The following is a 22,643-nucleotide window of genomic DNA, read 5'->3' on the forward strand; positions in this document are numbered from 1 at the left end:
TAATTTAATTTTATTTTTTGTTAATTTTCTATGGTGATTAAATTTTATGCTGCCTACTATCTTATGTTGTATTATAAATTAATTAAATTGTATGGTAATGAGGATTGGAGGGAGGGTAAATAGAGAGAACAAACGGCTCTCGAAGAAGAATCACCCGAACGTGTCCATATACTTTCGGCGTGTTCACATTTATTCAATAAAATAAAAAAAATCAAGTACAATAATGGTACGGCGACACATAATGACACCGCCGCAATCGACGTTGCATAACGTTACGATATATCGATAACTATATAAAAGTGAAAAAATCTGTACAATGAAAGACATGCGGGTAGCGAAGAGATGCCCCCGTCCCTTTGCGAACTCCCAATGGTCGACGCTATGCCTTACGAAGAGCATCGGTTTATCTAATCCGTACGTAAATTCCAAATCGACAAATCTCGCGACGAGAAGAACGAAGAAACAAAGATGAGAGGCGTCGCGACGTCTTCAAGGCGACGCGTCGACCGGCGGTCGGGCAGTGGACGCGAGAACAATTCGTAGAAAGTAATCGACCATGGGGAGTGATAATAATTACAGAATGTTAAGATTACATAATAATAATAATAATAATAATATTAATAATAATATTAATAATAATAATATTCCAGATAATAATTCAATCATATAATAGATAATAGATAATAATAATAGATAATAATAATACACGTTCGCGTAGCACTTAAAAATCGTACAATCAATAAAATTAATAACATAAAAAAAAATTGTCATAAACTAAAATCAAAAAAGTAATCAATAACGTATGGTCTGTAGTGACTTAAATAACACAGCATCGTATGATCGGAGCCCCGAGTCGCCGTCTCTCGCTCGTTCGATTCTCGAAGGCTCGCGGAATCGATTCTATGAATCTTCCGGAGCGATAAAAAAGTTCGAGAAACGAACGATCAACGGGACAGAAATCACGGAGCGCCGTACGTTCATTTGAAAGAAAGAAAGAAATGAAGGAAAGAAGATGAAGAAGCGAGAAAAACGAAGTCATGAGAAAAGAACACGTTTTTCATTTTGAAAAAATCGAGAAAGTAGTTCAAGCGGAAAAATGGAAGGTAAACGAACGAAGAGGCAATGAAATAGCGTCGTAGAGCAAAGAAATAAAAAAAAAATAAGGAAAAAACAAAATAAATTAACGGTACCGCTCTTTTTTCTCGCTTACATGTGATCTAAATGGGGCCTGTTACATAACACGAATACACGCTCGTAAATAACATATCACGTGACCGCCGTACATCTTCCGTTCAATCACTCGCATCGGGACAGTCGTCAAGCGAAAAAACGCAAAACTGTAAAAAAGGAAAGAGAGAAAGAAGTCTTCTTGCTTCTCATTCTTATTTTTCTTTATCGTTTCTTCTTCCTACACACGTACGGAGTACAGAGTACAAGTGGGGAGGATAGATTAATTAAAAAAAAAAATACAAAAAGGAAATAATCGTTTCAAGCACCTCAAGCGTTCTGCAACGGCTCGCATCGTTTTTCCCTCTCCTCGTTTATTTGGTCGCTTCTTTGGATTGGTCAGCTGGACGAAATTTCGTTTCAAAATATATATATGTATCTCTTTTTCCGCGTCTCGCAATAAACGGTTTCTTCTCTCTCTTTTTGTTTTCTCTCTTGCGCAAACATTCTACTACATATACGCTTCTATAAGCATATACACAATATGTATACATATCCACGTGTATATATATATATTTTTCTCTGTGTATCTTTCGTTCGCTGTTTTCGTTCCTTTCGTTCGCTATTTTTTTTCCCTCGTTCCTTTTTTTTCACCCCATCGCGCGGAAACTCGAAAAAGGAACCCGAACGTGTCCGCGACGCTATTGCGGAAAAAAAGATGGAAGGAAAAAAAAAGTAGCAAAGGTGAACAAGTTTTCTCCGAGTCCAGACTCTATCACAAGGTTGCTGCGAGCTTTACAAACGGCTTGAGGAGACGCCGCACGCTTCTCCTTTGTGTCACCTCTCTTCTTCGTTCGTTTTCTTTTTTCGTTTCGTTTCGCGGGATTTCACTAAACAACGCGTTTACCACATGCTCGTTCTCTTTCATTCTCTCATGCATCTTACACGCGTTCACGTATGAATCCTAACAATCCATCGCACGATCGACATCTTTCATTTCTTTCTCACAATCACCGTTACGAACAGATCGCGGCGGTCTATATATGGTCCACGGGACATTTGGCTACAGGTAACGTCAAACATATTTCTTTTTTTTTGTTGTTTTCTTTTTCTGTGTAATTGGGGGTGGACGGTCGGTTGCAATGTAGGCTCTACACATGTAGGCTTTTTATAGGTCAGAGGAGTATCACGGTACTCTTGATATTTGCAGAGATGGGAGAGTCTATGTTTGGTACCTCCAAAATTATATTTGATGCAAGTGAATTTGGTCAGTTTGAAACTTGGAAATGGACATTTGATAATTTTGAATTTTTTTGAAGAGGTTTGTCACTTGTCCAACTTCTAAATTTTGAAGCTGTCTAAACTTCTAAGTTGTCCAGCTTCTATGTTTTGAAACTGTCTAAGTTTGTGAGTTGTCTAGCTTCTAAATTTTGAAGCTGTCTAAGTTTCTAAATTGTCCAACTACATTTGGAAGTTGTCCTATATTTTTAAGCTGTCGACTTCAAAATTTCTAAACTGTTCAACTTCCAAGTTTCTAAATTTCCGCATATAGGAATTTGCAAATTAATTAAAAATGAAGTAACGCAAACTATCAGCATATTTTCACATAGTAAGTATGAAAAGGTCATTAATGACATCAGATGGAATCCTAACCTAGAACCTCCAATCTCTATGAAGAAAGAAATGGACACCTAACCGCAAAATGTCCATTCCTTCCATTTCCTCCATTCTGAAGCCTAAATTACACGCGACCGTACAAACATTGCCTTACTTTTAAGCGGAGCACACATTCAACGATTACACGTGGTCGAACATAGCGAACGGTTCCCTCTCGTGACTTGTCGAGAAAAGAGTAATCTTGGATGTTCAAACAGAATCAGCCATCAAATCAATTCTTGTCTCGTTTATTTCGAACACAATCTTACACACATATAATAAATAAAGAAATGTTTAGTCTCATGTATAATCTTCTTTGTTGTAAACGATAACGGAAATATATGGTGGAAGCTGAGCGAGTCACTTCGAGAGATGCCATCGATTAAAAGCGGAAATCGCGAAACTCGGAGGGGTCTTGGGGGGATAATGTCGATAAATGGCAAACGTGCTCCGTTTCTGACGACTATAAAAAAGGAATTCTCGTGGCTATTGCCGTGATTGGCACTTGAATGCACACAGTATGGACAAGAACGACGGAAAATGTCGCAGTTCCTTAACGCTATTTAACACTCACGACTTGTAAATACGGATTCGCGAAAAAAACGCGCGACGCTCGGTTAATTCTCTTTCGTTCTTTCTCTTTTTCGCTTTTCTTCTCTCGATACATGGCAAAAAACATAGGACAGTCTGAGCAAATGAAACTTCTCCTCGCTTTCGTTCCTTTTTTTTTTCTCCTTTTTACCCTCTCGCTCGGTCTCGCGCGCGCGCGCGATCGATACAATTAATTTTACAAATTCGGCAACATTTATGTTCTGTTTATGTGTGTGTGTAGTACAAGTGTAAATGTGTCGTTCACATACAATTCTCTTTCTTTCTTCGTTAAATACGTTCGTAGATACACATTCTTGTGTGCATATCTAAACCGAGGCTTTTATATGAAATCTCGTGCAACGTGGAAGTTGGTCTTTGCTGAACCTCGGTTTAAATATTGGAAAAGTTTATCGTCTAAGGTTAATTTCAACGCATTTACCGCCACAACTATTTATAATATAAATTAAAGATAACTTTCTACCAAATCTACCAATCTAAAATAAATTTCATTTAGCGACTCCTCTCATTTTATAATCACCTAAACAAATTAAATTAGCATCGAATATGGCAGTAAATGCGTTGACCGGAAAAATATCTTACGAGGGAGGAATAAAATACAGGGTTGAAGTCGAACGCGTTGCTCGAGGTCAAAGTTCAAAATTTAAAATTCTTCTTTGAGAAGGAAAATTAATTTGAAAAATGTATTTCACTCCGGGAGAATGTTATCAACAAACGAGTCGTTAGGTATATGGGTTACTGATGAACCACGCAAGGATTAAAATGGCAGAAAATAGAAAAATCTCAATGGTTGGTCTGATAAAGATTAGACGAACATGTTAATGTAACTAGGACTTAGTGGCTTCAAATGGGTTGGACGTTATTTAATATTTTGGGGGCTTGTTTAGTGACTTTTGGAAATTTAGGAATTTGGGAAAATGAGAAATTGGGGATATGGAGGTAAAATGAAAATTTGGGATCTTGAGAATTTGGGGATTAGTGAACTTGGGAATTAGACAATTTGGAAATTTGAGGATTTGGAAATTTGAGAATTTGGAAATTTGAGAATTTGGGAATTTGAGAATTTGGAAATTTGAGAATTTGGAAATTTGAGGACTTGGAAATTTGAGAATTTGGGAATTTAAGAATTTGGGAAATTGGAAATTTGAGAATTTGGGAATTTAAGAATTTGGGAATTTGAGAAATTGGAAATTTGAGAATTTGGGAATTTGAGAATTTGGGAATTTGAGAATGTGGAAATTTGAGAATGTGGGAATTTGAGGATTCGGAAATTTGAGAATTTGGGAATTTGAGAATGTGGGAATTCGAGAATTTGGGGATTTGAGAATTTGGAAATTTGAGAATTTGGAAATTTGAGAATTTGGGAATTTAAGAATTTGGGAATTTGAGAAATTGGAAATTTGAGAATTTGGGAATTAGACAATTTGGAAATTTGAGGATTTGGAAATTTGAGAATTTGGGAATTTGAGAATGTGGAAATTTGAGAATTTGGAAATTTGAGAATTTGGGAATTCGAGAATTTGGGAATTCGAGAATTTGGGAATTTGAGAATTTGGGAATTCGAGAATTTGAAAATTCGCCAATTTGGAAATTTGAGAATTTGGGAATTCCTTAATTTTGAAATCTGAAAATTAGGAATTTATTTAAGATCCACCCTAGTTTCTAGTTACACCAATGTTCGATCGCGTCTTTCCACTTTTCAGCCTCGCTAGCTACAACGTACTACGACGGGGCAACGCGCAATTAATAATAATGAGTGATCGATAACGATAGGCTCGGTTCCAATTAATGGAGTGCGGAACGCAAACTCGATAATCAATCTTCTCGTAACTCAACCTCGCGCATCGTTTGCGGATCGTTCCACAAGGACGCTCTGCTTTTTTTCTGAGCAGTGATTTCCTTTCCCTCTATAGTCACTTTTCCTCTTAAGTCGACTGCGAGCATCAATGACATCTGTTTCTTGATTCGAGCAAAAAGAGCAACTAAAACTAAACCGATTCGAAGAAACAGCGATCATCGATCACGCCATCGGGAGATCATTCGAAAGATTTCAATGTACAATGAACATTCAACGATTACGAGCTAACGCGTACGCAACAAAGCGAAAAGAAATATCGAATGGAGGGGGTGGGGATCGAAACGAAACGAGACACCAACAAAAAGAAACAAACGAGAGGTCGAAAGACGCTCGATTCCGATGCGACAAATCGAACGCGATACCTTTTCTCCAAAAAGGTCGGGGGTCTTTCTCTCTCTTATTCACTGGGCTAAAAGGGGCCGGGGGATATAAAAGGGGGAACGGTACATTATAATATTCATACGATTATTCGTTACAATAATCAGATATTTCATTAATAATTACGAGATCACAGAGACGCTTTGACGCGCGGGGATCTCGGGTGGGCGGGCTGCTTTTGTTCTTTACTACTTCGCTGTTTCAATCACTCAATCTGATCTCTTTGGATTTTATTTCATCTGCAAAAATTTGAATAACTCCATTTCTATTTTCTTTTTAGGTAATTAACCTGTTAACTTTTCTAAACTTTACTTTTCTGGTTAATGCACATGAGTATCATATATCAGTCACATGTACACATGAGTATCATGTATCAGTCACATGTACACATAAGTATCATGTATCAGTCACATGTACACATAAGTATCATGTATCAGTCACATGTACACATAAGTATCATGTATCAATCACATGTACACATGAGTATCATGTATCAGTCACATGTACACATAAGTATCATGTATCAGTCACATATACACATAAGTATCATGTGTCAGTCACATATACACATAAGTATCATGTGTCAGTTACATATACACATAAGTATCATATGTCAATCACATATACACATGAGTATCATATGTCAGTTACATATACACATGAGTATCATATGTCAGTCACATATATACATGAGTATCATATGTCAGTCACATATACATACGAGTATCTATTTTTTTTAAAGAAATATACTGAAACCACAATATTGTCTGCCATCACATATATTTGAATTTTTATAGATTGAATAGCCCATCAGAAATTATGCTAATATTTTTAAACATGAATAATATTAAAGATTGAAATTTTAATCCGTCAACAGGTTAATTGAAGTGGGTGCTGAATGTCGATTGCAGTCGATGATGCAAAAATGATTGAAGGTTCGAAAAGAAATTTGCAACACACAGCCTGCCCCCCACGATCCACATAGTCACAGTTACAGCTTATGTCCCAGCTTCGGCTATTTCGCCGATCTTCGTCAATCTCAAAGGAAAAAGATCATCGTCTCCGTAATGGGAAACATCTCCGTCTTTCCATTTCACTCGCTTTCGCGTTTTCTATCATTTTTTTTTTTTTATCCACTTTTTCACTTAACTCGCTCCGGGCTCGCCCTTTCGAGATACACGACTACCATTATACTTTTTTTATTTTTCTTTATATCGCACGGTACGCCTCGAAATAATATTTCGATAATAATAATATATATATCCAAATATACCATTTAAAATATATATATATTTATATATATAAGTGTTTTCCATTATAATATATATATACTTTTTATTCATATTTATTCGTATAATTAATACGTTCTCAATATGGCTGACTACTAACGCTACGTAAAAATGCTCCTACTGGGTTTCTTTTATTTTTTTTTATCGTTTCTTTAAAGCGTGGTCGAAGATCAACCGAATAAAAACAAGAAAAGACGAGACGAACGGAGGAAAGAGTATAATAAAACGACAGAAAAATTAAACAACCAAAAAATAAAACAAAAACAGAACACGGGAAACAAACAGAGCGAAAATGGCGGGCGAAGAAACGGTCATTTATGGGGCCACGAACAAGCGTCTATGTACAATGCATTTTTTCAATGTTTTATTTATTAGTTTCTTACTTATTAACTTCTATTCTTCTCGGTTTGTTTTTGAATCTCAAACTACCTAGATTAGAGGAGAAATTTGTTCGTGTTTTTAATCGGTGCTCTATCGCTGTATGCGTAACTGGAGATATTCATTTCACGAAAGATACCTGAACAGAGATATCTCGATATCGAAGTCCTTCATCGCAATTTTGTATAATGCATTTTGCTAGATATATGTATGCTAAGAACATCGACAATTTACATTTTTCATAGACTGATCGAAGAACACTAGTATCAGTACACACAAATAGTTATTATATTAAATGACTGACTTCCACATCGAGGTAAATGTGTCTCATTTATAGTCTGTTTAAAATGAACCTAGTTATTCAAATTTGGAATTTAGGAGCAAAAATTGTTTCTGTTAAAATGGTGGCACTAATCAGAAATGTACACACATTAATAAATAAAAGAAAATATATAATCATATGAGGGAACAAAATTTTATAGAATTAAGTATAGAAAATGAGTCAACTTGTTGGATAAATAAGATGACTATAAAGATGATGACTGCAAATATACAAAAGGTAAAGGTTACACCTGTGAAGATGTCAGACAACAAACAGCAGTCTCCAAACTTTGATATCAAGAATATTTAAAAATAAGTAAAATTATAAAAAATATTTTTTGCAATTTTGATTAAACTATAATACTGTCCAAGTTCATTTCAAACAAGCTATACCTTTACCAGCCAGGTACCTCGTAAATCAATAGTTCCAGCGAAAACTACACGGTGTAAAAAAACGAGAGAATGAAAAACAAAATAAAAAAAAAATGAATGGGGGAAAAAAGTTTAAGTAAACCACGGTAGCCTTACAGGCCGAACACTGGGCGCGCTGGTTTCACCGCGCTGCAGGAAAACAGGAAGTTTCGCTTTTCTCTACGTGCGCACCACGTTCGTTCGTTCGAACTCTCCTTCCTTTCCTTTGGTCGGAATGCTATATAAAAAAGTTTATCGCGAACACGTTTAGGGAGCACGTTACGCGTCGGCTCCCATTTCACGATGCCACCGAATGGCAGTTTACTATCTTATTACATCACAATTGTACGACGATCCTGCTCGCTCTCGCGTTTACCCCCTCCTCGGGTAAATAGAGAGGAGAGAAGAAAACTCGATCGACAAAAGAACTTATCAAATGAACCTAGAAAACGACGAAAAGCCGGAGACAAGTTGCTGCTGAACCTCGCCGATGTTGATAATAATAATAATAATAATTCGTTGGACGACGTGGGGGAAGGGGGAGAGAACACTTTAAGGGGGACAAGAGTTCTAATTCTTCTTAGGGTCCTACAAAATACGATAATGATAATAATAATAAAACGGTTTAATCACATTTTTAGACGCATCGTATCCTAATGAACGAACGAGAGAGAGGATTCAAAGAAAAAATTATAATAATTAAACGGAAGAACTAATTCGATTTATCGTCGTAAAGAAATCACAATCGAAGAAAGAATAAACACAGGGTGAAACCTAATGGCTGGTTCACCGCACAGAACTTGTGCTCCCCAGAAATGCTCGCATTTCTGGCGACGAGATTGTAGTTCGTAAAAAATACCCTATATTTAAGTTACTATTTTACGACAAGAACATCAAGACTCTAGGTAATTCGCCCGTCGAACGATTCGGATGAACGTTTCGAAAATCTTCGAGAAGCACTACCACTCCAGGAGAACTACTCGCGGGTCATTCTAAATTTCGCGTTATTGACTTTCCATACGTCTGCACCAGTGACGAGAAGAAATTCAGATTTGTTGCTCTTCATCTTAACGACACCATTTCGCGCGCGTTTCGTCGGGGACGAATGGCAATATAATATTTCTATGTAATAATTCGCGCGGGCTCTAGACACAGACGAATACGCGTTTTTTACCTATAAATAAATACTATTACTTTCTACACACTGGAATACTTTGACGGAGTAACGTCACGAATGCTTATCTGTTAATCCAAGGTGGAAGAGAAAGAGGCAAACAAACAATAATAAAAAATAATATTAATAATAATTAATAATTACTCATAATGATCGTAATCAGAAAAAAATATCGATAATGAAACAAAAAAATATAATCATAAAATAAAGAGAAGTCTTTACTCGGGAGACAGAGACAGATAGAGAGACAGATAGAACAGTCCACGGGAAATACACTATCGTATCGACAGCCTTATGATGATTTTGGTTTCATCCCCTCGAGAACCACCAGGATCGGAATCCGGGTGGTCCCGAACAGGGACACTAACTATCCTTTAATTATAAATTCCTCTTCGAACATCTATGAGTGTTCTCGCTGGGACGAGAAGTCCCGGAGTCGGGAACGCAAACAACGAGACCTAAATACACGCTAATAAACGAGATCAAACGGTTCAATTACGCGAAATCGCAATGATCGACGTGTAACAAAACAGGGAAGAAAAAGAACGAAGTTCGGAAGCGACAGAAAGAAAAGAACGGTGGGACCAAAGTTAATCGACAAGAAGAAAGTGGCAAACTGTCATAAAAGAAAGATGGAAAGAAAAAAAAAATAGAGATAGAAAAACAGAGAAAGTGGCGCGCCAAAGAAAAAGGGTGGAAACCCTTGAATCCAGGGCGCCAAAAAGAGGCGTCCTTCGTGGAGGAGGGCGCCCACTAAGAGCTAAGCTACCGGAGATCATTCGAAAACTGTACACGGGACTCGCAGCTAGCCAATTAAGATGCTGCGATCCACGGTCTATCGATTATCTACTTTAATTATTAAAACGTCGACTTATTACTGAATTTTATTATTTTAGTTAAATCCTCTATACAATACAGTACGTTGCTCCCCTCTCACGTCACGTGTGTCCTCGCCCGTTTCCCTACCTGCTCACTCTTGCTTCTTACACATTTTTCATTTTCCTCGTCTTCATTTTTTTTTTGGAATACACTGAGAGACTCTCTTCTCGAGATACTTTCTATGTACAGATGATTCGACCATCGACATGAACGTCTAACAATTTTCGAACACCCGATTCGATTTCTGGACGCAACTTTTCGAATTTCAATTTCATTCAGACAAATTTCTAGGGTTTTCAGTAATTTTTCTAGGTGACCAAGTTGGGGATCTTCGATCGTTTGCGAGACGTCATGACGCGGTGTCATTATATCCCAGATAGAGTTCTGCCTCGCCTGAATCGGCTAGGTAACCGCGTTATCTACAAGCCACGTCAAAATAACTTCCTACCGACGGGAACGGGACAAATCGGTTGTTTTATGAATAAAAGAGAGAGATACAGAGAAAGAGAGAGTGAGCGAGAGAATACAGAGAAAGAAAAACCGCGCGTAGCCTATCTGTCCCGTTCCGGTAATCACACTACTTTATTTAATTCTCTTTATTTTATATCCGTAATGAGATCATCATTTGATTATTGGGTTGTCCTCTTTGGATCTCGTCCTTAGCTCCCCGTCACCCTCACCAAGACACCCCGTGTCAAGATCGTCACCTTCGTTCTTCGTCCGTCATCGAAAACAACTCTAAACGAGAAACATCATATTTCTCTTACCTTCAACAGTGACGCCTGAAGGCGGACGATCGAGCACGGTCGAACGAACAGTCTCTCTGTTCGGTAACGTGACCACGTTCCGCCAACACGAGCGAGAATGCACCCTGAAACATGTGTACCTAGTTGATCGACGATCATGAAGAGTTTCACTCGAGCAAGGAATATCAACGAGATCGACGAACCACTTGGACGCAACGATCTCTTCACGGTGTGTATCAAAACGTCAAACAACGAGCTGTTAATTCAGGTCACTCTGACTCTTCGACGAGTAACTGATCGACGAGTTCCATCCTCGTCGACGTTAATCCCGTCTACGACATCGTCATTGTCGTCTTCCTCGAAGCCTTCGTCCTGCTCCTCCTCGCGCGAAGGGCCGAACCCGAGGAAGGGCCAAAGACGATAACACAGTACGCGTGCATTCTCGATCGCGGGCGAAACACACGTATACATAGAAAATATATCGTAAGGTAGATCATGTTGGATGTTGTCGCAGGACGACCACCAGGAGCTGCCCGGGCAGTGCCCGTCCTCTTCGCTCTCCGCTGGCCCGCCGGCACTCGTAACACTTAAGGACCGTGGTAAGCACGTCCTGCTTGCAATTCTTCTAGCCGTGGCATCGATCTTGGATGAACCTCCAGAAGAGTGGCTACCCTGAAGAGGAATCTCCGACGAGCTGGAAGGACCAGGTTCACCGGTGGACGGCTCGTCGTCCTGGTCTCTGGTGCCGTTCCAAGCGTCGATGATCGTTCTTCGAGTCCTCGAGCCATCGCCGTCGCCGCGGGACGCGGCCACGGGACGAGACTGTCGCGTCTATCGAAGACGAGAGACCAATCGCCAACCGAGGTACAGGGCCACCGTCGTCCACAGGGTCTCCCGGAGTGGCGCAGGGATCAACAGGGACAGGATGCTGTCCGTGGAACCGGTGGTGTTGCCGGAATTCGCGAAGCCCGGGTTCATCGCGGGCAGCCTGGACTTTTCGATCTCGGCCGCCTGGAACAACAATGAGAAACTTGTTCGTTAATAAGTTATGTTTCTTTAATTTTGGGATGTTGAGTCTTTATGTTGATAAAAATTTGCGTAATTGTTAAGAGAGATCTACGATACCGACCGTCGGTACATCTTTGATATAACCATTAGAGGGAGCGATAATTGCTTGGCGGTTTATATTTATATTTATATTATTTGTTTCATTTCGTTATTAAAATAGGCTTTACAAATTAAGGATATACCTCTAAGTTTCGGCGTAATTTTCGAAATCACAAACGCGATGTCACAAGTATTCGACAAGATCGAGCTACAGCGAGGGTCTCCTGAGGGGTGGAACAAGGGTGGGTGCGGAAAGAAGGGAACGCGGCTAAGGCTCCTAATTGGGAGTGTCCTAATTGGACGGAATTACCGTCGATTCGACACTCCTTGCGGCTAAGCCTCCGGCATAGAAAAAGCGCCGCGCTCTTTTTTTTATCGAGTTCCCTTATCCCTCGGAATTTACACGAGAGGCTCGAAGGGGCGGATGTCCCGACGAAGGTCCACCGTCACTCCCTCGCAACACAAATCGGAAACCAGAGCGTATTAATGCCGGTTAATTGTCAATTAATTTCCACTTTGAAGAATATCGAGGCAATCCCGTGAACCTCTCTAAGAATCTGCCTCCCACCCTTTCCTCTACAAAAGGTCTTCGTTATAACTTCCACGAACGATTCATTATCCAATTAGTCATCGAGGATGAAATCAACTCGACGAACGGTTATCGATAACGCCGTCCTCTCCCGCGAGTTAATTCGTCCAGAAGCTCGTTCGGGCGAAGGTTCGTTAAAATATTAATCGCTTCAAGATCGAAGATCCGTATCAAACCACCCCCGGCATCCGAGATAATGTTTCCCGCGAGCAATCGTATATCTTTCTGCGAGAAATACTCTTTGTTTGCCCTCGATCACGCCACCCCTGAGCCGCAAGGTCTGGGTCGTGCACGACTTCCGATCCTCGTTTCGTCTTAATCCACTCGTGCCGGTCGGACGTGCAATAATAAACGCCGTGGAACAGGGGAGAGAGAGCTCAATCTCCGAGAGCAGAGGCTTTTATGGGGTGGCAATAATATCTGGTCATCGTCGGCTTCGATCTGACCCGCTCCACGTCCCTCCACAAACACGGATCGGAGTATGGGTGCGCATAGAGAAACTCTAAGCGTAAGAGATTACGCTCGGAGCAGGAGGGTGCGAGCAAGAGGAGCAGAGGAAAGCGTCACATTAAGAAAGAATTATGGTGTATGGACTCTTCTCGTGGGAGTCCTCCTCGTCAATTAATAGTGTCCCCTTTCTCTCTGTTGTGCTCTTCGCGCCTTGTTTCAGCTCTCGTCGAGGCCCCTCTGCCCTCCATGCCCCCTCCTCGCGAGCTCTTTTCACCCTCGTTTTATCTGGAATCGTCTCGAGGAAGCGAGAACTGGGCGTGACGGTTGTTTCACGCGTCTCGAGCCACCTGCGACGACTTTCTCTCTCTCGAGGTTGGCGTATGAAAAGATGGCGGTCGAGTTTTATTGCTCCGGGCCCGGAAGAGAACGCTCGCTCGCTTGGCCAACGCGATTTCGCTCGTCCAGCGGTTAAACGCGAAATTTATGCTCACGACCGGGTCGCGGTGATTACGATGTTGAAGTTTATCGTTCGGCGGACGGTAAATTCGAATTGTTCGGAGGTGAGTTGCGTAACCAACTGCAGATCATTGCTGCTATTAGAGTGCGAGTTCTGCTGGTTCCTATGTCATTTGCTTATGCTTTGCTAAAGGTCAGATCTTGGTTGAAAAATACATCTTTCTTATAAGGGATGAATCATTTATGCAGAATCCTCTTATATGTGCCACAATTCTTATAGGAATATTCATAAAGATATGAAAGGTATTGTGCAAAATGGTCTCTAAGATGCAACAAGCTGTAATTATTTCAGCAGCAGCCGCATGTTAATTCGAGCATACAGAATGATTAATAAATCATCCGACAGGAAGCACGCTTCAATTCGTCCAACGCGAAAGGAAACGCATCGTCGATTCAGAAGGCGTGCGTTGCAAATTTAATTAAACACGCGAGATGCACCATGGATCATCCTGTACATCCCGCCTTCTTGCGAAGTTCGATCACGCGATCTTGTTACGGGGAAAAGTTTTTCTGTCCTAAGGAAGGAAAAGATATAGCCTATTGGTTTTACGGACCCCAAGTTCAACTCTGAAGCAACCAATTAAACTATGGATGCCGACAGCATCCTTCTGGAAAACGTGGTCAATTAAGAACGTACAGTATTGCTTTTATAAGTGACAATTCGCATTTTGATTGCAAGGTTCACTTTTATATAAATTGAAAAATTTTATATGTTCGTTATGAAAGTAAAATACTGACAGTGTATAACCTAGAAAAATATAGACCCCACGCTAATGGTTCCCTAATTTTCCCAAACATTCTGGAACCTATCTCTACGTAATATTAGTCTACCTAACCCTCAAACAACGGACCCAAACTACCACTTAGGCAACTGCGTAATCGTTCAGACAGGATTAACTCCAAAAAAAGGAGAGATTCTATCTTCGAAGCCCAGGCAGTGAAAACAATGACCGATATCAAGAAAAGATTGATACGAGTCACCACAAAAGAACAATACACCATCCACGTGCTGTTGCTTATCGCAAATCATGAACAACCACGAAAAATGGACACAATCGCAACGGCAGTCCTCTCGATAACCATTAGGCCTGGCTCGAACGTGTACCGTAACGATGTAAACGATAAACGAGTGTCTCGATAGGAGCCGACCAACAGCAGCCCCGGCTACTGCTCCGGGATTATTGTGCAACGTAATTGCTTGGTTCGCCATGGAAACGATCGTTCGGCCAACTCGGTTTCGCCGAGTCACGTAAGAAAAAGCCGATGGAAAACGGAGGTTTGCGGTCAGGACTTTGAGGTAGGCCAGGTAGCAAACGTACTGTGCCACGGGTCATAAAATTCTGTTAGTTAGGTCGAAGCTTAGAGAGTATCGCGACGAAAATAAGACGTAAACCGAGGGAGGAGCCGACGAATCGCGTGCTCCAGAACAGATGACCGATCAGTTAGCAAGAAAAGCGAGCTAGATGTTTCTTGTTCGCCAACCGAGAGAAGACCCGTTATGCTACCGACTGGTTACTGGCTTAATGTATCAATTTGCGCGTCGGATCATCGTTTGAATAACTGATAAATGTCGGTGCAACGTTTCATTAGCAGCACTGCGGCTAAGATTGCTCTCCCTATTCGAGGAAATCCGATCCATAAGCAGCAACTTGGGCTTCGACTGACCGTAAGCCAATTTTCTCCCCGTTACCATGAATGGTGGTTATGGAGATTCCTGGAAAACGTAGCGTGCTACTTGCACGTCTGACCTCCCTCGATGAACGCTTATTATGGATTAACTGGGGAAAATTTTTGTTGGAAATTTTTATTTCATACTTCTGGTTTTGTAGAAAAATTGTTTCTCACTAATTAACGGATTTTAGTATTATATTTGAAATGCATTTAATTAATAACTTCGGTTAGAAATTACCTAGAATATACAGTTACTGTTACGGTAGTTTACTTGAAAAGGATTAGGTTGAGATGAACTAATGGGCGTAGTCGTAGGAAGATTATCGAGGATGAGTACCAAAGTTAAAAAATTCTGAAGTTCTAAGATTTTAAAATCCCAAAGGAATATTATAAATTCAAGAATCTGAAAATTGCAAAGTTTCACAATCTTAAGGTTCTAAAACTTTGATGTCCTAAGTGCATATATTCCTTTATGTCTTACAAGGACATAAAATTCCAAAATTGTATAGATGTGGGAAGTGCCAAATTATCAACATCCCCAAAGTATAAACTACCCAAAATTTGTGAGTCCCAAATTCTAAATGATCCAAAATCTCAATACCCCTCAGTCCAAAACATACTTCCAAAGTTGCAAAATCCCAAAATTTCAAAGTCACAAACTTCTTAACCCCAACAAGCTTCAAAGTCCACAAATCCCAAGACCACCATCATCACAAAGTCCTAAACAAAATATCAAAAAAATAACAACCCCCACTAAGATCAAACAATTTCCAATTTACTTCCTCAATTTCCTCGAATGGTCAACAAAATTCAAACAACATCCAAACAATCAACAATGTTTTCACTATCCGACGAAATGAAATTCAAGTACCAGTGACCCCGGCGGTGTTTACCGTGTTAAACAGAATCTCCGCGGAATATCAAGCAACAGACCCCAGCAAGAGAGAATCGCGAGCAAGAGGAAACGAGAGGAAAGAATGCTCGCGATTGCACGAGATAATTGAAGATAATTTTCTCGGCCCGTGGCCACGGGCTCGTGCTGCCATGCCCACTTAACTTTCACGTAAGGGGATGTGACCACTTAGCCGTTACATGCTCGCTTACTCTCCATGCATATGTAAAACGGTGGCTTCCCATGACGAATGGGGAAAGAAGGGCCTCGTAACTCGCGCACGACTTCTTCGATCGATTAGCTTTCATTTCAACCCCTATAGACATCGGCTGGATGAATCGCGATGTCACCGAGTAAAGACTTACAACGTACGAAGTTGCATTTGATGTTTAATGCGGAAAACGTGCAATTGAGAACACCTGCCGTTATCGACCGGAGAAAGTCCCCGGACACTCTACAATAATTTTATAGTCACTCATACGCTGTTTCATAGGGAATTCACCTTGTTTTTCCATAAGTTTGATTATTCATATGTACTCTACATGTCATTTGGAAGCGTTCTATTTTTTCAATTTAAGACTGAAGTGCTTGTAAAGCTAAGGACGTATTATGTCGTCTTTCCATAAAACAGAAATTGTTAGAAGGTGTCTATGAAACGTTTGTTCACACAACAGTCGAAAATCGAGCAACACTCAGCAAACAATCGACGAAGCAGTCAGTTAAGTGAATGGTATCGAATGGATCCAAATCTAGGAGGACAGAGATCTGCCCGGACCATCGTCGGATTAATCTGACACTCGGATTCCCCCAGAGGGAGAAGGGCAAACAACAACGGAGGAGACAATTCCCTTGTCGAGAATTCGCCACGATTCGTATTATCAACAAGGCGGTGGAGTTGCTCGAGTTACCGAGCCGTGGAACCGATCGGTATCAGATCTCCGGCGCAAAGGCGGGCGAGATTTCTTTAATTTCACGGATCCGTTCGTCCCCTTCAATTACCGTCACTTAACCAGCAATAATTAGACGTTCCAGGATTGGGTATCACGGTGCCGCGGACCTTTAAAGCGAATCAAGTCGAGACGGATAAAAGAGGCACGCCCTTCCACCTTGTTCATCCTTCTTTTCCCCTTCTTCTCCTTCCCTCTTCCTCTCTCCGTGTGTCGTTAGTTCCGCTTCTTTCTTTCAATCGACCACGGTAAATCACGAGGAATCTCGTGAAACCGTGAAAGGACTCCTTCCTGGTCTTGTCGCCGACGTACAGTGGAAAGGACGACCGTAATAATCGTCTGGACTCCACCGATACTATCCCCGACTCTTTTCTTCACGATCTCGCAGGTTACGACCGACTGCTTCGGGGATTACTTCTGTTTTTATGTCCATCTCGTCCGTTAGAACTGGACGAGCATCGTGTTTCGATCGCTTGTATCGTTCGGATGAAATTAACGCGATCGTTATCGTTTGTGACGCTGTAGTCGGACAACACTGAATTGAATTGCTTCGAGAAGAATTTAATGATCAATCGGATCGTTTAATTTGATGAGCTGTGAGCTTTTGGGAAATGGAGCAGTTGCTTTGAGAATTTGGGGATTTGCGAGTTGGGAAAATTGGAAATTTTTAAATCTGGACTTTAGGATTTGGAGATTAAGTAGTTTGGCAAAATTTGAAGATTTAGAGATGTGACATTTTACAAAGTTGAAACTTTACCAAATACTCCGTCAATATATACCTTTACCCATAACGTTTACCTGCATCTAAAAATCTTTATTCCCCCATCCATAAAAATAAATCTGCAAGCGAAACCCTGTTCTCAAGTAACATCCTACCCATACTCTAACATGCTAATCGCGGTACCCTTTCCGATTTCCATGGAACCTAACAAACATGCCATCTATTCTCGTTCTATCGATGTTCTTGGTAATTCCTTTACGACTGTCCGCAATCAATTTCGCGAGTGACGGTGTACAAGTGGTGTCCCGCCATAAAACCGTCGAGCATCCTATTTTTCTCACCTCGGGCGTCGGTGGCGATGCGTCGTGCAGAAAAAGCGCGACAAACAAGCCATGGCGAGCTCGTAAAATCAGTGGAGCAACATTTCGGGCGTCGATACATATTTGATCGGGCGATCGACAGCGAACGGTGATGAAGCGGCAGGGGTCATACACGTTGGGAGCAATACTAGACGTCTTAACGGTGGCGAACAGATATTTATTGCGCTCGTGGGACACCGTCGATGCCACCGATATAACTAAATTCGCGTTTATGGTCCTGTCTGACCCACTCCAATCGAATATCCTCTCTTCTTCCAATGGACGAAAACGGAAAGATGGGACAGATAGGAAGGGCGAGAGATACTGAATCATTCGTGAGGGCATTAAATTGTGGATAGCGAAGCTGGATATTTCTGGACCTTTGGTAAGATGGCTAATGAATAGAATTTTAAATGTGGATACATTCGTAATGATGCAATTGGCATATCTCAGTGCCAGTGTTTAGTTCTAATGCTACATCGAATATAATAGCGTGAGTTGGAACAATAGATGTGTTTCAATTGTAATTGTAACTGAACACTTGGAAATGTAAGGAAGAGGTGTCTACAAGTATCTAGAGGGTCTATAAGTAATCTGAAGATCTATTCAGGGATCATTGTATCTGGAGATCTAGGTACCTAGATTAGGTATCTGACTATATAGAAAAGTAGACATCCAGGGATCTAATCACCCAATATCTCAGACATCTAGGGATCTGGCTACTCAGTTACTTAGGTATCTACGGATTTAGGTATTCAGTGACCTATGTATCTAGAGATCCAGGTACTCAGTGACCTAGATATTCAAAAATCTACGTATCCAATGATTCAGATGTTCACTAATGTAGATATCTGAACATTTAAGAAATCTGGTATCTGAGAACCCAAATGAGGATCTGGGTGATCCAAATGTTTATGAATCTAATTATCTAAAAATCTAGGTACCCAAAAATTTCAATGTTCTACACATATCTGACATTTAACAATAAAGCTCATGACTACGATTGTTCACTTTCTAATCGCCATTCACTACAGACGTTCCTACTATTAATCCCTCAAATTCTGTTTACCAAGTTGTTGAAAATTATAATACAGTTATTCTCCTATCCCTTACGCGTTAATTGAATAACCCTGTGCACGTCAAGGGAGGGTAGAAAATTAATTTCGAAATTGAGCGAGCGAAGGTAGCAGCTCAGCGCGAATTTTATTTTACACGGCTCGCCCCGTTATTCGCGTGTGCCAGTCGGCTTTTATAACGCATTCGCGCGATGCCAAGGGTGGCTTTATGACGGATGAAAAACACCGTGGAGGTGGAGAGGTTGGAATTGTGACAGACAGGGTACGCGATGCAATTATTTTTATGCCGAGCATGCCGCCTTTGCACCTGTACCTCCTAGCGTCGTAAACAGTTCGCGTTACTGCTCGCAGCGGCGATAAGCCGCGCGTTCAACCGCGGAAAGTTGAAACAAAGGGAAACCCACGGCATTCGTTTCGTTGGATGACCGACAGAATTGTTGCGTATTCTCTGTCTGCTTGATCTCGTTGGAAAAAATATTCTAGGGAGCGCTTGTTCCTGCCTTTTATGTTTACGTCGTATGACTACTTTTTAAAATGTTTTGGGGTGAGCGGCTCGAGATTACAACTTCTGGACTTGTAAATTCTTTTTCTTACGCTTGCAAAACTTTGTATATTGCTCAATTGTCAGTTGTTAATTACCAAAATATTTTCTCATTACTAGTTGTAAATTAATTTTTGTCACACAATGAACTCAAACTCAGGAGCCTATTGAAGGCACATTGTTCATCACCTAACTTTTTATATATGTATTTGGTGAATTTGTTGGAGAACCCCGTCAGCTATATAGCATCTTCAGTTTCAAAAAATCTACCCCATCTAGCTCGTTACATTATCAGTACTCAACTTCTTTCACTTTATATGCTTTTAAGAGGTCAGTCCAAATATTTTGATAAGAAACACTGCTTTATACAAACGTACACAAGAAGTAGCGAAACATGGGTGAAGTTATAACAAATTACATAAACAAGTGTGCTCAAAGTGCTGTTAAAAAGGAAATCAGAATAAGCAATTGTTCTTTCGCGACTGCTAGTAATGAAATTCGTATCTGTTCTAAACTAAGAATATCGTGCTATGAGTTATGTGACGTAACAAATGTACTAACCTTGGTCTTGGACGCATGGAAGTCGTCGGCGATGTTCCTGAGGTTAGCACCCACGTTCGCCCACTGGTTCTCGTTGAATGCCTGACCGAAATGGCCGCAGCAGTTGATGCAGGTCGGCTCTGCTGGTCCTTTCTTCATGGCAACGGCGCCACCGCACTCGGACGCGAGTCTGCGTCTTCGTGGTCGTGGCCTAGGGTTCGGCGTCGGTACTAGAACGTTCTCGTCACCGCTGCATTCCGGAAACTGGAAGGCCGCGTCCCTTGTAGGGCTACTAGGCGCCGACACGGTCACCTGAGGCGTTGCAGCCGGAAGTTGTTCAACGGCGGACAATACCAGATCTGGCAATGGTAACCGGGATAGGTCAGAGTCCACCAGGACCACCGGGTGTTCTCGGGATCCGAAACCATCACCTGCTCGCCGTGGTATCCGATCTGGAAAGCAAATAACCATGGTCGTTTATATTTTTTCTTTACAAATCTTCAGATGTCATAGATTTACTGGACAAGAAAATACAAACACTCTGAATTCGAGATGAAGGGACAAATATGAAGGACACGATGAAGACAAATAGGTTCTTGTGTATCAAGTACACTAGTTTGAAACGAAATTTGATGAAGTATAAGAGTCTCGAAACGTCACCCCTGACTCAAGATGAATAGACAAGATGAAATTGATAAATATATGAAACAATTTAGTTTGAAACATAAAATGTCTGACCTGAATTGATAACACAATAGCACCCTGACATGGAAAGAATAAATGAAATGAATTTCAAAGATATCTTGTTATACGTGAAGGGGATAATATTGAAACATAAAATGTCTGCTAAAGTTCCTAATACAAAATGACTGATTGTCAATGAATGACTTGACGCAAAAATCCCATTAATTTATATGGGCACAACGATATGAGATATTACTAAAAATGATGTTAAGGAATCAAATTCTTGGTCTGAAGAAATAAGTAAGGTGTCTTTGTTTTCTTCGAACATACACGTGGATGAATGCAATTAATATGGTACGTCAGGGTTGAATTTAATGGTAGTTACTCACAGTACTGCATCGCAATTATATCAATTATCTACAGCTTTCCCTTTTCATTATTCTGCTTAACCAACAAATGATGATGAAACAATTAAGCTACCAGAACAGGTCTTTGAGAAAGATCATTTGTACCAACATTCAGACACCACATTATAAGTGTGCACCTGTGCAAATATACAAACTAAATATTAAATATGACAAATTGAATAACATTACTAAGCATAAATTATAGCGAGTGTTAAATGCAATAAGTATGCATAAAAGAACAGTTTCCACAAAAAAGAATATATCGCAGTAGGTAAATGCCAGTAAATAAATCTTCGGTCCGCTAATTACTCACGGTGTCAAGATCTGAATCACAGGAAACACCTCGAATTTCGTCATTCAATGTATCATAGATCACCGGCTAAATTCGACCCAACATCGTGAAACCAACGTTCGATCTTAAAGTTCAAACTTTCGATCGTGCGATACCGATCACCGCGAATTCATCATCGCCATTTTCGAGCCCCCCGGGCGATCTCTGTTCGACCGCTTACCGAAAACAGATGCCCCCCGCGATACACGGCGTGTGCAATCGACGAAACCGCAAACGCGGTTCAACGTATCTGGATTTACCATCGATAATTAATCGCGGCACAGAGTCAGAGTTGCGTCACACACAATGGAAATGCTACGATCTATCTACGCACGCTGAGACGGCCGGTTCACTTATAAGGTTTAATGCCACTGCGAGATAGACAACGGCAAGGCAATCTCGCTGCCCGGTAATGGCAACCAACGACATTGTTGGCTAATGATTGTCTGAAAATTTACAACGCTCGAACCGTTAGCCTTCGTTCACGATTTCCACGTGTCGGACGGGAAAATACTCGTGCACGTCATTCGATACGATTTCTGCGAATTCTGCATTTCATCATCACAAAAATTGAGGGACAAACGTGTGCAAATATTTTTGAATTTTTTCAATAAATATTCAAGGACTCTAGATTTCATCGACACAAAAAATTAAGGGACATTTTTAAAATTATACTTTGGTGAAAATATTTTTAATTCTTTTCTTTAAATATTGAAGAACTTTAAATTTCATCAGCACAAAAATTATAGTGTTCAAACAAAGATTGTACTGTGCAAAAAATATTTTTAAATTTTGTCTTTCATTTTTTAAGAGTAAATACTTGAAAGGAATCGGCAAGAAAAATAAGTTCAAATTTTAAGTCGAAATTTTTTTCTTCATTGTGTTTCACGAAATATTTTATCAGGCATGTTTCGAAAGTAGAGTGCTACGATATCTAATGTGTGGG

At 40.5% G+C, this 22,643-nt stretch overlaps 1 protein-coding gene across 3 annotated transcripts in view; it reads right to left on the minus strand.

The window, feature by feature from the left end:
- Positions 1 to 137: 137 nt before the first annotated feature.
- Positions 138 to 22,643, minus strand: part of LOC105661826 (uncharacterized) — a 49,504-nt gene continuing 26,998 nt past the window's right edge. For all 3 annotated transcript variants that reach the window (XM_076538500.1, XM_076538502.1, XM_076538501.1), the window contains 2 exons: positions 20,297 to 20,727; positions 138 to 11,877 (listed from right to left, as the gene is read on the minus strand). In XM_076538500.1, the coding sequence (XP_076394615.1) occupies positions 11,698 to 11,877; positions 20,297 to 20,727 (611 nt within the window). In that variant the 3' untranslated portion in view covers positions 138 to 11,697. The remainder of the gene's footprint in view (positions 11,878 to 20,296; positions 20,728 to 22,643) is intronic.

The sequence above is a fragment of the Megachile rotundata genome, chromosome 12 (genome assembly GCF_050947335.1).
Source record: "Megachile rotundata isolate GNS110a chromosome 12, iyMegRotu1, whole genome shotgun sequence".
NCBI classification, from domain to species: Eukaryota; Metazoa; Arthropoda; class Insecta; order Hymenoptera; family Megachilidae; genus Megachile; species Megachile rotundata.